Below are 16,175 nucleotides of genomic sequence, written 5' to 3'. Positions count from 1 at the left end.
TCAAGTACCTCCGAGTCACTGTGTATAATTATACTCCTGTAATTCAAATTATATTTTCATATAAGTTTTAGAATTAGCAGAAAGTAATATTCAGTTGCCAATTTATAACCGTGAACCTGATCTCATCATTCTAGATAGGAAAGAGAAGTTCTATCGCTAGATGGGTTTATCTACGCAGTATCAATCAGAATAAGTTATTGTAAAAAAATTAATCCTTCAAACTATTGATATACATATTTTTAAAAGTTATATATGATAAAAATCAGTTTTACTATTTGTATAAATATACCAAAAAGCAAATTTATTAAAATGTATCAAGCTAAACTCATATGTATTTATTTTCATACTGCAATTAGAACAAGAATATACATTAGTTAGAGAGCTACTACTGAGGGTCCTAATACACGATACATGAGCCAGAGATAGTATAATGACTCATCAACAGCGGTATGCTAGTGACTCAAGAATGCATCACTTCAAAGGGATTAAAAAAGTTGGTACCTCTATGATGTCATATATTAGGCAGTAAGAAATCTCAGACTCTTGCCACACTGATAAGCAACTTGCCAGTTTTCCCAAGCATTCAAGGAAGGAAGTGAAAAAGAAAATAGTGACTGTCTAAATGACTTCTGAGCGAGTAGAGTTGACAAACTCTAGAGTTAAATTTGTGGAAAAGGATGAACAGAAGAATAGTTGGGCGATTAAAGACAGATTAATCTCAGCAGTTTTTTTAATCATAACCATCTATATTAAATGAATAGTTGGTACATTCATTAATACAATATGAAATTCTACTGTGTGTAAAATAATAATAATGTAATCAGATTAATGAGGATATAAACAGGTAATAGATGCCAAGGAAATAAGGTGGAGCGATACGTGAAAAATATACTAATGCAAGATTTCCGATCTGGGCATCAATAAAGTTGGTGTCTTGTCAGTGTTCACTACTAATTCACAACAGCATAACACGACTTAATATTTTGAATTAATCCTGCCCTCAGAATTGTCGCCTGTTTGTCCGCTGTGTCGCCCTTCCGTCTGAAGTTGTCGCCTTTCGAACCGAAAGTGACGTCTAAGTGTCTGTCGCCCTATTGACTGTCGCCTAACCGTCCATAATTTCTGTTAAGTACGGCGCCTAAGTTACAGTGCCTCAAGTTAGCAACTCGAGTTGATAAACCCAGTTATATTTACAAACTCGAGTTTGTAAAAAATAAGGTGCAATATACTGGTATTACGGTAGCATAATCATAGATCTCGTTTTAATAATGATACACCAACAGGCACACGTTAGCTAATAGAAATTAAACTATGTATGTACTGTAAAACTAAAACTTATTGCTTTCACCAGAAACTCGAGTTTACAACGCACAAGTTATAAACTAGTTTTGAAAAACTCGGCTTCTGCAAACGGAAAAATCTGCTCAAAAGCGAGTTGAAAAACCCGAGTTGCTTTTTTCGAGTTGGCAATGATCCAACTCGGTTTATCAGCTCGAGTTGCAAACCCGGGACACTCTAATTCGTCATAAATTTTAGTTTTACAGTACATACATAGTTTAATTTCTATTAGCTAAGTGGTGCCTGTCGGTGTACCATTGTTAATATAATCAGATCTCCGGTTATGCTACCGTAATACCAGTATATTGCACCTTATTTTTACAAACTCTAGTTTGTAAATATAACTCGAGTTGTAAACACAACTCGAGTTCATCAAAAACCCAGCCCAAGTTCTTTGAACAGCAACTCGAGTTCAACAACTGAGTTTGAGAACATGGAACGCGAGGCACTGTAAGGCTCCATAGTGAAGCTATACGGCTCTGCTCAGAGTCATAAAGCACAAATGCGCTGTGCAACTCTTGCCTCTTGGCCTGGCTAACTAATACACGCGCTGATGTTGACATTGGTTTCAAAAAATACCATCTGTCCTTATTTTCTCCTTTTGAACTCAGCATATGCAAGAAGCATATGCAAGAAATGTGCCTCTCAAATTTAGGACATCATTTGTCAATAGTGTCATATCACACTATGAAACTTAGAATTAGAGAATTAGTAAACAATCTTTGAACTTATTTCTCTAAAGGCTTGTGGAGGAAACCACCTAGTACTCGTGGAAGGAAGCTGTTATGCTAGACAGGCTTTTTGACGGATATTTATGGTGGATCTTTTCTAGTTGTTACTCTGATGGAAGCCATTGTTGCCTGTCGACCTTGCATCAGTTCATCATATGAGCTTGACAGTGTACTAAGACTTTCTTCATTAGCTAGAATACGTGTAAGAGTGTGCGCCTTGTTTTCGTGCACTTATCAGAACATGCACAAATTTTGAGCTTTTCACGTGCAACAGTAATACTTTCTCCCCCTTTTACATTTTATGCATATCTGACAGCTTTGATTTGTACTGTCTCAATGTATTTGACTAGCTTGTTGATAAATGTATCTCATACCATAGCTGCGCATACGACATGCGGTCTGCAAAGACTTATGTAGGCTAAAATTTGCAATAGAATGCTGTGATGGATTTAGGATAGAATGCATGCTTGATGATGCCAATCTGGCGATTAGCTTAGGATATTTTATCCTGTACAGTCATACCTCGACATACGAGCTTAATTAATGCATTCCGGGACTGAGCTCATATGTCAAAATTGATCCGCTCCCACTCTCTGAAAAAGCCACTTACAACAAGATTTCACTGAAAAAAACTTTTTAAATTTTTTTGAATTAGCCACCTGCATTCACAAAGTAACAAATACCAATCTAATGGTTATGATCTGTGATACAATGTAACATTATTATGTACAGTACTGCATGGAGTTCTTACCTTCGAGACAGGCAGTAGCGGCTAATGGCAGTGTTAAAGAAACGGCATAACATGCTGTAACTTGAACAAATGTAGCTTACTATACACTAGTGTTGGGCTGGTATCTAATTTAGTGTCGGATTGGATATCCTTGCACTTTTTTATCGGTTTTCCCGGTATCGGTATCCTCGGTATTTACCATCTTCGGTATCCTTTGCCAACTAAGAAAGTTCGGTATTGTCGGTACTATTGTTCGGTATGTGGTTATCAGTGTGTGTCTTTAAATGGTTTAAAGTTTAATGGTTTAAACTTTAAACCATAACTGTTTCGAACAACTTTTATCGTTGTGCAAAAAGTAGCCTTTGCAAAAAACATTCTTTAGTCAGCAGTATAATGTTACGGCAAGGAGACTCCTTGTTTTAGCAAGCCAAAAAAGAAAAGAAAGATGGAAATATAAGTTTCATGATATATGTTTTTATTGTTTATTCTATTAAAAATATAGTTATTGCTACAAACGTTATGTATATTAGAGAACAGATAGATAATGGCAAGGGGCTCTCTTTGTTAAATATACTGAAACAGTTTACAGAAATCTTACTATCACATATTGTAATCAGGTAATGTAATCACATAATTATACGCAGTCCAATTAGAGTCTCCAGTCCCATTAGAGTCTTTATACATCCTCCCATCGCGTGGAAATTTTCGTTGAATTTGTTCGCCAACGCGTGCTGAGATTAGCATGTTCGTCAAGTAAGCGTTTTAAAAATCTATCCGGATATCCGTATAACCATTTACCAATAGGCTTTTACGGATAAATACCGATCATATCAAACCGGCCACAGATAACTAGCTGTCACCGAAAATGATTGGTTTCCTCGGATACCGAGAATCCCTCGGTATCGGTAAAAGCGGATAGCCCAATACCGGCCCAACACTACTACACACCCACTTGATAATAGTAATAAGTTTTAATCTTACACAAAACTTAATTCTATTTTTTTTTGCTTGGCATTTTTTGTCTTGCTTTTGACTTTAATTTTAGCCGGCCTTTTAAAACTTGGTCAAACTGATCCAATGAGAAAGACCAAGTGATGCTGTTTTTGTAAGTAGCCTCTCGCATACTTGACCACCTAACGGTTGCATTGGGAACTGTCTTGTATGCTTGTATCTCAAATTTGTCTCGTGTCCCAAAGCAAAAATTTGCTCGGAGTTTTACTCATATTTCAAATTTGTCGTATGTCGAGGTGCGACAGTTTGTATATTAAATTTGAGATCTGATTGCAGTATTACTTCAAGATAATTGGTCACTTAAACAAAGTTGAGAGGAGTACCATCTAAACGATAATTTTGAGATGGAGACGATGCAGTAGGGTTGAATGTCATTATCAAGCATCCGCTAATGTTAAATAACACGCATCACACGCCCAAACTTATCGTCAATCTACTTTTTGGAAGTCGATTTTGTCTTTAGTAAGGGTCACAGTTTGATATATTAGTGTTTTGTCAGCAAATGAGCTTGCGCTGCCGGAAATGCTATGAGACAGATCATTTGCGTATGCTAGAAACAGTAATAGTTCGAGCACGGGTCCTTATGGCGCCTTACAGTGCCTCGCGTTGCGTGTTCGCAACTCGAGTTGTACAACTCGAGTTGCGAACACGCAACACGAGGCACTGTAAGGCGCCATACACCATAGTAAGGCACCATAGGTCCTTGAAGAGCCGTGACGTAATTGTCACGTTGCTGGATTATCATCCTTTGATTACAACTTTTTGTTTACAGTTCATGAGAAAATCATGAATCCACACTAGTTTGTTTGCTGACATGCATCATGGCTAGCTTTTGTATTAACGGTTTGTGTGACACCTTGTTGAACGCCTTTGTAAAGTTTAACAGTGCGTCAACAGTACTTCCTTCGTCACTATTTTAGCTATCTCACGAAAGGTTCCACGTAGTGATATTTCACAGGACAGTCCCTTATGAAACCAATGTTGACGATTATGTAGTACTTTATCTAGAACAATATTCAAGCGTTGAAGTACTATGAGCTGGAGCAGTGTACAACATATACAAGGTGAGAGATATGAACCTGTGATTATTGGCTGGTTCAATGGTCCAAGTTTGTGTCAAGGAGAAACATGAGCTAAGGTCCAATCAGACAGGAATTTAAAAGTCAGTAATGACTTAAAATATGGATGTTGAACACTTAGCAGTCATGATCGAATGAGAAGGTCGTTCTTACAGATCTCATCAGCACCTGAACTTTTCCCATTTTTTAGTAAATTGAAGAGTCACATGTCAGTCACTGCGTTGCTCTGGCTTGTTGGGCTTGTGTTGTACCTTCCGTCCTCTTGTGAGGCTGCTTACATAACTGAATAATATAGACAATGTTGACAATAGCATGAGGTTGGCAGGTTATAAAAGATCAGTCTAGTGCGTCTATAAAGTGGAACAATCTGACTGAGCAGATTAACTAATCATGTACAGTACATATGCTGACACACAGACATAGATCCACGGAAGATAATGTACGAGTAAATGCACATAAATGTATCAACACAAAAACAATTATGCATACATTGTCAATAGCACATGTACATCAATACAAAAACTTCATATACCTTGAGCGCATCTACTACACAAGCACTGGTACACAAATCTATACCCGTATACTCATAAATACACTCACATACAGCCAGTTAAAAAAATCATGAACAGTACTGAACTTCTGAATAACAACACTTATTGGGGATGGCTCTTAGCTTCATTGTCTAGTAAGGCCTTCGAGAAGAACATCTTCAAGCAATCATCTATTTCAATTCACCGGTTACAAAATAGAAATTCGCTGATAAAATGCCACATAAGGCAGATGCATGAGCGGTTTTCCAAGAATGAAAAGACTCGGCAGCCTGTTAGATAGACAGTTGTTTTTATCAATCTGGTAGTTACCTTACACTGCTCTCAGTCAGCAAAATCAAGTAAAAAAGTGTTGCTTTGTACATATTACTACACCATGTGCTGCCACAGCGGCTACCAAATAGTTTAAAACAGTTACCCTGTTTGGCTGAGTGATACCTGACAATTTTGAGCATCCAAAGAAAACAGTCATTCAAAGGTTAGTGGCTGTCTCATACCCATATCGTAATATTTTATATATTACCCTGGTTGAAAGCCCAGGTTGCGTCTGACAACTCTGATCTCTAACACAACAGAGATAAATTTGTTAAATCGTGTAATCAGAATAGAGTTATACTAGAACAAACAAATACAACATAAGATAAAGTCCCGTATTGAAAAATGAATTTTAATTACTGAATAAATGAAATAATGCGCTTTATTATTCAGACTATCGTAACCAACATTATGAAAAAGTTTTTGATGCCCGTAAACGTTACTTAGGCACGTTTTTTTTTGCGGCTACTATTTTGGCGGGATGTAAACCTGTTTTCATCTCCTGTTAGTTGTCCGTGATGGCTGACTAATTGGATTAGGAAGAGATGGAATACGAGACTACTAACCATGTTGGTAGTTGGTTGCAACTAACGATTTAGCAAAGTTGTGGTAACCAGCCTCCAAGTTTCTACATCTAAGAATGGAAGGAACTACACAAAATTTTTGTAATAGTACCTACTGTGTGAGTGAAAAGATAAGTTGCAACAGAAAGCGTTTGTGAAGGTTCTGTTGGCTGGACCTATACAATACAAAAAAATTACAGCGTTTTTTGTTGTTTTCAGACATGCTCTTTTTTTTAGGGCTGATATGATAATCATGAACAAATACGTTTCTATGACAGCGGAGCTGAGTAGGCCTGCGCGGGAGTTTTCGCTCCATGGTAAATAGAAAAAATGGCAAAAGCAAAAATACACAATCAGCGAGCTAGTTTTTCATACTATATGCAAAAACAAAATTTTCTTAGAGCCTTGCATGCAAATTGATTTCTTAACTTTCCTAGTTTTAGATAGAGAAGGACGAAAATAATTTTGTATATTTTGGTCACTAAAAACCAACACAGTAAACTTTACGACTCGCTAAGTCAAGAGCAAACTACCGGGTACATACATTGGTACTAACCGTTACAAGACTTACAGATTTGACAATGTATATTGAGCACTTGATTGCCTTTCTATTTTGATCTATGAAACCCTGTAAGAGATCTCATTCACAACAAATACATTAACATCAGAGTTTTCTTCTCATGAAGTATCAAACAGCGAGTAGGCGACTCTTATATGTTATTTGGCATGTACATGTAATTGTTCGGACAATTTGGGCTATATTGGTTAATATTGGGAGAGAAAGATGGAGAAACGAGAAAATTAAAATTGTAGTTCAATTCAACTATGTGTATTTTCCACTAAATAACTCCAAAGCATAGAGAGACTTGTCTTGAAATTCTGGTCTTTTGATAGTAACACTTGTGACGGAAGAACAACATGCATTAACAACAATAAAAACAACATTTATAATAATATTACTAATAACAAATTAAATCATCGATAAACACTTTCTATTTAAACTAGACAGGCTGTAGACTAGCAGCAACAAAACTATAAAAACAGAATTTACAAAATATAGATGAGACAATTGATTCAGACATCGCAGAATACAAAATACTTCACCCCTTAGCTATGCGTAGAGAGTATTGTGTAAGCTGCATCAGATGTGTCTATAGTTTACAAGAATGTATAGAAAAACATGATGAGCACAGCTTGCTGAATACTAATTCAGATCTAAGAGATCATCAACAGAGTGTGATGCGGGAGAAGCCGCTGCATCGAGATTGAGGTCAGCCATTTGATCAGTCATAGATGCATCAATACCTTCTTCCTCAAGCCCATCGTTGATCTGGCCACTCGGATTATAACTAAAAGTTTGCTCAAAGAGCTCTACTTCTATAGGAAACACAGTAGCTCCCTGCATTACCTCATAGCATTGTGTATGAAACTGCGCAATGGCTGATACAAACTTCTGAAGCTGAACCACTGTGTCTTGCACGTGCTTGTTATCAAGTAATTCGATCTTAACCAGAACGTCTGCACGGAGCCGAGCAAACTGCTTTCTAGCTTCCTGACGACAACGAAGCACCAATCTATATTCATAGTTTCCTGTCTCCACACGATAAAGTGGTTCTCGTACCATGTTATAGCTGTATTCTTCATCATCCATTTCCTTCACTTTTAAGCAGTAGCTTAGGTACTCAAACTTAGCACTGAGATATTTCTTAATAGTTAGACGAGTGTCGGGCACTGCTTTGGTTAGATATGTATTGAGGTCAGAAATCATGGGTTTTAACTTTTTCAAGGTTTCAATTGCATACTTCTCCATATTTCGATGAGCATTTCCAAACTTGGTGAAGGCTTCACTGGCACCGGGTAACGGCTCACGAACACCAATGCAGCTGAAGACATTTCCAAACTCTCTATGTACTTGCGAGAGACTGAAAAATGCTTTCAAGACTTTTCTACTGTGATCAACCAGTCCTTTGTACATCTGGGCAATCCTCTCCAGCTCGTTGTGCCTCTTCACCAGAGAGTCATTGGTGAGGATGGCCCTGGACAGACCAAGGGCGTCAGCAGTGGAGGAGCTGATGTTCTCAACTATTTTGTGTTTGACCTTCTTAAGCACGATATCCAGTGACTTTCCCTGTTTGGGATCAGCGTGGAGTTTATTATAATGAATTGTAACTGGACCAGAAGGTGACTGCTGAATTAATTTAGCTACTTCCCCTTTAGCAAAGCCTTTGACTGACTTTCCATTGATGGCTACGAGCTCATCCCCGGCAGCGAGGGAACCATCTTTAGCGGCTGGGGTGTTGTCAAATATTTGCACCACGTAAAGACAGGGACAATAGGGAGCGCCACCGCCTATGGAAATTCCTATCATGTTCTTTTCATTCCTCTCCAGTGTGGCAGTACCAGAGGTAACCTTCATTCCAAGGGTGTCTTCATCTAACACTTCATCCTCATCATCATATATATTACGACTCATCGTGCCAAAAACCGAATAGATGACCTACAAGATGGGCAATTATAGAAATACTAAAGTAAATCTATTGTGCAGAGAAACATTGATTATTAACAATGGGGGGGGTGAACTTTTTGTCAATGGATTCCAAAATTAATCTTTTAATACTGTATGACTTGCCCATCGCCAATCCCATCACACCAACAACACGTTAAAAACAAATAACTAAAATGGCCGTTTGTCTAAAGTTTTAGCAGTTTAGTACGGAGATAGATCATCATATGCTATCAATGGAGAACTACACATCTCCCTCCTTTTAATTATTTATTTTATTTATGTAAATTAAGATTGTTTGAAGCTATTTGCAACTTCACACACCTTATTATCTTGAAAATTTACCTTAATTAACTGTTTGGATATCAATATTTTTTGTGTTTTATTAAAAAATGAAATAATTTACTGTATACCTACTCATCCATATATTTTCTACACAATACTTGAGCATTTTGCCATAATCTAAATCATCAAAATCAATGTGAAACATTCAAAGTTGTAATAAATGTAGAGTTTAATTCACTTATACGCAATTATTACATACATAATCCAAATACATTAGAATATCCGAAAATCCTCATTGTTCATCCTAAAATTCATCAAACTTAAATGAAAAAACAATTGCAATCAAATCAAGAATTTACCAGCTAAGTCACAAACATTTATACCCATTTAAGAAGTCTATGATATATAAATACAGTGAAACTCGGATAACTCAAACTTCAAGGGACCGAGCAAAAGTGTTCGAATTATCAGAGTGTTCAAGTTATCAGAGCACTGTCACAAGTCCATGTATTTACTTATTTATTAGTAGATACATGAACATATACAAACTATAATATAAATCAAAAGCACAAATGGCTTGTTTCAAATTAAATGCTTCTAATGTAAAGTTTAAAACGTTTTTATCAAAAAGTATAGAGATTTTTCTATCACTTGAGATTGGTTTGTTGTTTGAGGTGATGTTATTGCCAGGACGTTTTTTTAGATTGACATTGGCAAAACTTGATCGTTGCTGAAATGCTCAAAGAAAAGACATCTTTTTCTTTTGAGCGTTTTACCCACGATCAATTTTGCCGATCTTTCTTGAAGTTTATGGAAAGATTACCTTACTTTACCTGGGATTCGTTAAGAGCAACACTCCGAGGCAGTTCAATTAAAAGTTTTACGAGGTTTAACGGTACATTGTATATCACTCACGCTTTTTGAATGGATACTTATTGAATGTACACACGTATTTTGTGTTTAGGTCAAACGATGAATAGTTTTTTTTAGCTAAGACAACGTATACGTTTGACTACAACAATTCTTAAGACGTTTTAAACATTCAACATTCCGACGTTAATTCAACATGGAATCAACGTCGGAAAACTATTCATCACGGGCTAGCCGGGTCACGCACTCAAGGATTTTCGCCACGCAAATACAAAACAAAAACAACATGCTGTTTTTGTTTTGTATGTGCGTGGCGAAAATCCTTGCGCCCGTGACCCAGCTAGCCCGTGCTGTTCATCGTATAGCAGTATAAATCAAATTTCACCAAACCTTTAGAACAGTCGTTGACAAAAATATTTTGCCGATGGAGGTAATAATGACGCTTATGAATTACGAAAAGATGAGGTTTACCTCTATGGCTTGGAATAAAGTGATTTTCTAAAGCGATAGCAACCGTTTCGGTAGCCGTTGGGCAAAAAACAGTTCGTTATAACAGTGTTGAATTCGAGTTATATAGAGCCATTTATCATTGCGTGGGAACGGACCAAGCAAATCCAGTCGAGTTAACCATGTGTTCGCTATATCCGAGGGCGAGTTATCCATGTTTCACTGTATATGTCATCGCCATCATTAGAAATCCATACAACAGCAAAAAATATGCCGATGGGTTCAAAAATGTCCACGGATGAAAAATTGCTACTACACAAATGGAGACAGCTACACAATTTTCTTTGCAGAAGAAGCAAAGATGCAATATTATGTAAACGAGTAAGCTGTGATTAAAATAAGGGTACAGAGGTTTTAGGAGCTCTGGGAGACAAACTAACTGAAACACTACACACATATTATGGAAGCGGACAATATGTCAAACAAATCTGCATTTAGTTAACCGAATGACTTTAAAATGCAGATATGAGAAATAACTTAAAACATTTAAATTGTATTCTAAGAGTTTAGTTGTCTTGCTAAATTAGACTTTAGATGAGAATGAAAGGTCATATTTAGCCTTTGCACCAACTTTTCTATTAGCGATAGACATATATATACCTCCAACTAATTATACTCATAGTTTGTTCAGCACTTTATTGAACACAAGCTATACTGGAACAAAGTGTTAGTTTTACAACAAGACAAAATAGTTAGTTTCTTTACCAAAGTCATCCCAGTTATGAATCGGAGTCCATCTTACAGCTAGTTAGTTTAGTACACAGGAATGACTGCTCAACCACCAGAATGTTTGTAGAATCACCCAGTTTGGGGGCTGAGCGGTAATAAAACTCTAGTACCATCAAATATTTGCTCAAACATTGCGTCAAACATTGAGGTGATCGCAAGGAGAGGTTTAACTTGAACTGCACTGATAACAAGTAGGCCCGTAGCCCATGCAGTTGTCTAGTTTTACCACTACTAGTTACTGATGACCTCAGTGTTCAAAAAAACTAGATAAACCATTTTTATCTTTTAAAATTTTAGAGAAACCTCCAAAATTAGCTTGTTCTTCTACCTGAAAAAATTAATGGTAAAACTATACCCAGTGTCAGTACAGTCAGCTTCCCCATATTAAACCATAGGGCTAATGTATTTGAATCCTCAAACAACAGTGTTAGAAATCATCCTACTGTAGATGCTTGTTTGTGATAAAATCAAGACTTTCTACATTACTAATTTTATACTAGTAACTTGGCTATCAAGTTGAATTCAGTGTAGTTCAGTCAAGTAAATGACCCATGATAAAATTGATCCTAGTCGGCCTGCTTTATACAGCGCTGCTATCGATTTATATCCTGTCTCTATTTGCATCTTGACCATTCCTATACATGTTTACCGATATATATTCTTGTCCTGCATTTGAATATATGATATTATATAATGTATTCTTGGTTCTAACAGGCTCCTTAACCACTGGCAGTTGTATTACTAAAGTTGACTATGGTCTAGGCTCATGCAAAAAGGAGCATTTACACTACTCAACTCAAATATAGCATATTTTGTAAGGAATGGTCATTAGAAAGATCACCTCAAGTTCAACAACTTTAGAAAACCACTGACATCCATAAAAACGTAGTGCTGAAACTTTGAAGCAAAAAATCAATTGTGAGAGCAAACCTTTGTGCAGTTACTGCACTGTAGTATAGCTAGTAGCTGAGATATTTACTTGCAGTTGTTGCTTATCTGATGCTTCATCAGTTAACTGAGTGTTACAGGGGTCCACTCAGCACTTTAAAGTATACTCAACTTTTTTAAAATGAATAGATTATAGAATTTTTAAAGTGTCTAGCTAATTAGGAGCAGTATAAAAAGTCTGACAGTCAAAACATTGGTGTAAACATGTCTTTGGTGTAAACTCACCTTGGTGAATAGACAAACTCAAGTCTTAATGTAAATTCCTTAGCTTCAACTATCATTCACTTTCATGGCTCTTAGAAGCGCATCAGCTCTGGACATTGTGGCAACTAAATAACATAAGAATTTCATGCGTAAATGCTAAAAAAGGTTTCCTATCAAGCTAACGAAAAGAACACTATACTAAATGCAAATTGAAATGAGTTGATAAAAAATATTGGAATTACTTCGCTACTGGTGTCTAGTAAGTGTGATCTCTACTCTTACAATCATCAGTTCAACTAAACTCAGACATAATTGGTGTTTGATGTAGTATAGTAGGTTATTTATCTACAGCTATTAGTATATTTTTGCTATGAAATTATAAACCTAATCAATATCAATTTTATTGTCTATAGTTTATACAAACACAGTATAAGATATATGTTAGTGATTACAACTAAACCTTGACATACAAAGTTAATCCGTTGCAAGATTTGCTTTGGACTTCGAAATTGGCAGATATTGGAACAAATATTTTCCCAAGAATACATCGTAATTTGCCTGGTTCATTCCAGATCCAAAAAATCAATGAATAAATATTTCAAGTGAATATGACTAGCATTAAAGGTTGACTTGCAACAAAATTCACATTACAGTTATTTGGTATCAAAAAATTCACCGTCTTAGTCTGCTGTGTTGTAGGTGCAAAATATGTGGAGATGTGATTACAAGCTCTTAAAGATGTGGTCGCGTCAAATTTGAGTTGATCTTAAAAGAAAGCATTTTTTTTCTCTATCAGTTGATATGTTGTTTGTTGTGTTACGCGATCTCATTGCCAAGATATTTGAAGATTAAAATCGAAAAAGTCTGATCGTGGTAAAAACGCTCAGGCCACAAAAACGTGCCCAGACTTGCCCAAAATGATGTCACGCGTTATACAACCCGTCTCTATCTCTTGTATTCACATCAGCTATTTGCGATAAAAGTCTAGTCTTACGCGGCTCTATTGGCATATATCTTATTTTGTATTTGCTCATGTTGGCTAGAATAAAATTTTAAATCCAGCTACAGATGCATTATTATGAATGTTTCAAAGGCCTCAAATAACGAAAATTGAAAATTTGTTCTACTCACTTTCTCCAAATGTTGTGTAAACATTTGGGTACCGACTACCAATTCTACCGGTCTACGGTAAATCTGTCAAGCTAAATATGTAGAACGAGGTCTTTGTATCAGCACAGTTCCGCAGCTACCCATACTAATGATATACAGCCTCCCATAAGTCCCGCCCACATTATGTCCGTCGCCTATCCTTGGGGCGGGGCTGTATATCATTGCCTACACCGTCTACGTACTAGTTTCTCACTAGTATTATTCTTACCGAATACTACCGAAGTGAAATAAGCAAGCCGCGTCTTTGAAAAGAATATAGATAGGGATAGAGTTTTAAGGATGAGAAGTTTGCTGCAAACTGGATTTGAACTCACATTCTCCAGTTCTGCGGACATCCATATACCATATCCAATTCACTACAATATTCTGCAAATCATGTTTTGCATTATCTTCAACAATATTATTTTATTATATAATTTTTACAAGCAAAAATATTTTCATCTCGGCATAAAGCTTTTATTAAAAATATTCAAGTCGTGGCCACTCACATAGTTTTAGCTGATACAATAAGACAAATTCATCTACTGCAACAAACTCAAACAAAACATCATGGTTTATGCAGCACACATTCAAGTCTCTCTTTCCCCTTTATGGCAGTTTCCACACTGACAAAGCTTCTTCGGCTGGTGGGACGACATAAACATTCTGTAATCAGTAAAACAAATGCAATAAATATATGTCATTCAAAGATATGTCATTCTAAAGCGTATCTATTGACAGCTTCCAAATTGGGAGTTAAATAGATTGCGAGTGTAATTTTAAAAACGAATAAACGTTTAACAAAGGCACAAGTACGCCAAGCCAACGATTCGAAGCTTTGGTTCTGGAAATTAAAGATATGCATTGATGAATCGATTGTCTTCACTTTCTACAAGTGAAAAGTGAACATCTGTCAAATCATAAATCTAATTTACTAGATAAAGATGCCACAGAAAATTTGAAGCGAATGTAGCTAGGTGAACCAATAAAAAAATATAAAACGATGATTAGTGATAGCAAAAAGTTACAATTTCATTAATTAGTACATGTATCAATGAGTACTAAAATATTACCTTTAGTATATTCATCAATCTAAGCCATTGTATAGCTAGATGCTAAAGATTAAAAAGAAGCCGTCAAGAACTTACTGTACATACGTATCTCGCACGCGCAGGAAATTACATTTTAGCCTCAAACAGGGAAATATAATCTGAATGTAAACTCAACAGGAAACTTTATAGGAGACTCAAAGTAAAAGATAAATTTACCTCTATTCTCCGAGCTTCCTCCGTAGAACTTTAATTACCTGATGCTAAGAAAACTCGGAGTCACCTTCGCAGTAACTTTACAGCAATTTTACAATAACATTATTACATGTATGTTGTTCGCCAATAAAACGTGTCGATCGAGTAATTCATTAAAGTAACGATGTTAATTAATTTAGTAAATATCGATGTCCATGCGATTTAATAATAGAGTAAAATCCCTAAATTTGAGCTCACAGACAACACGTTTTACGAGTGATAACATTTATTACGGCCTATATAAAAATTTCGCGCTGATGATTGGCTAAGGGAGCGACCACATATTTATCGCTCGTGGTTTCTTTTCAGATATATTGCTTGTGACGTCACGAAAGAAGCACCCGCTGGAACGTGAGCTTTTTAAAAGAGGGCCTCATTCAAATGCATATATCTCTGGACAGGGTTGGTCTACAAAAACAAAAATGGCATCAAATTGTAGCTGATGTTTTAGCCTTTTATGGGTCTTAATTTCATTAAGTCGAATTTTTTGACGCAACCACATCTTTAAAAGCTCAAGTTTATTTCTCTGACGTAGTCATTACATTTGGTTATTGTTTTGTCACGTGATGTTCTCACTTAAATTGAAAGGCCAATAAAAGGCTCAATATAAAACTTCTCGTAGCACTAGTTTATGACAAAAACTTCGGGTTTTACCGAAGAGCCTTTACCAAATATAGAAGCTCGCTAGTTTACAGTTTTGTTTCAGCTTGGTCTAATCGTCTAGTCGTAATCTGATTATGTGACTTGTATTTCCTGCCAAACAGCGCGAATAATTTCTGCAGCATTTTTTGACTATCACAGGTGACCCACAGGCTCGTCGTGTTTATCAGAGGATGATATGCACTCCTTCGAGCTAAGGTTAAAAAATTAAACAAAATTTTAAGGTAGGTTTTGAAATATCAGTGCTCAAAGTAACAGCATTACAATGATGATGAAATAGACGCGTAAGAACAATAGACATGGTTTTATTGAATGCGTCAAGTATATTTGTGACAATGAGGGTGCGTGAAAGTGTAAACAGAAGCCATCTTGTACAACTACGCTCCATTTGAGCCGTTTTGGGAAGAGATTCTAATCTAGGGCGATCTCGTGATGGCTGCGATTAATTGTCCATTTTTGAGCTTATAAGAGCTTGTAATCACATTTCCACATATTTTGCACCTACAACACAGCAGAGTAAGACATAGCGAAACTTTTGATACCAAATAACTGTAATGTGAATTTTATTGCAAGTCAACCTTTAATATGAAAGCGTTATACAAAACTATGTGCTAAGTAAAAATGAAAATTAAACTATACAATATGTATGTAAAAAATAAATGAATAAAGTTGTAACCAGTAAAAGTATTTTATTGGTACCT

At 36.2% G+C, this 16,175-nt stretch overlaps 1 protein-coding gene across 1 annotated transcript; it reads right to left on the bottom strand.

Moving 5' to 3' along the window:
* Positions 1-7,122: 7,122 nt before the first annotated feature.
* On the bottom strand, positions 7,123-12,488 carry LOC137393203 (PRKCA-binding protein-like). Its single transcript, XM_068079651.1, has 2 exons — positions 12,383-12,488; positions 7,123-8,812 (listed from the first exon to the last, which is right to left on the bottom strand). The coding sequence occupies exon 2, from the start codon at positions 8,786-8,788 to the stop codon at positions 7,520-7,522; it is 1,269 nt and encodes a 422-aa protein (XP_067935752.1). The 5' UTR covers positions 8,789-8,812; positions 12,383-12,488; the 3' UTR covers positions 7,123-7,519.
* Positions 12,489-16,175: the final 3,687 nt, after the last annotated feature.

Source organism: Watersipora subatra, chromosome 4 (genome assembly GCF_963576615.1).
Source record: "Watersipora subatra chromosome 4, tzWatSuba1.1, whole genome shotgun sequence".
In the NCBI taxonomy this organism is placed as follows: Eukaryota; Metazoa; Bryozoa; class Gymnolaemata; order Cheilostomatida; family Watersiporidae; genus Watersipora; species Watersipora subatra.
The sequence above is the reverse complement of the archived record's forward strand: the minus strand, read 5'-3'. Positions and strand labels throughout refer to the sequence as shown.

What these genes read in the sequence shown, in the direction of transcription:
- LOC137393203 (XM_068079651.1), bottom strand. Translation starts at nt 8,788, where the DNA reads ATGAGTCGTAATATATATGATGATGAGGATGAAGTGTTAGATGAAGAC.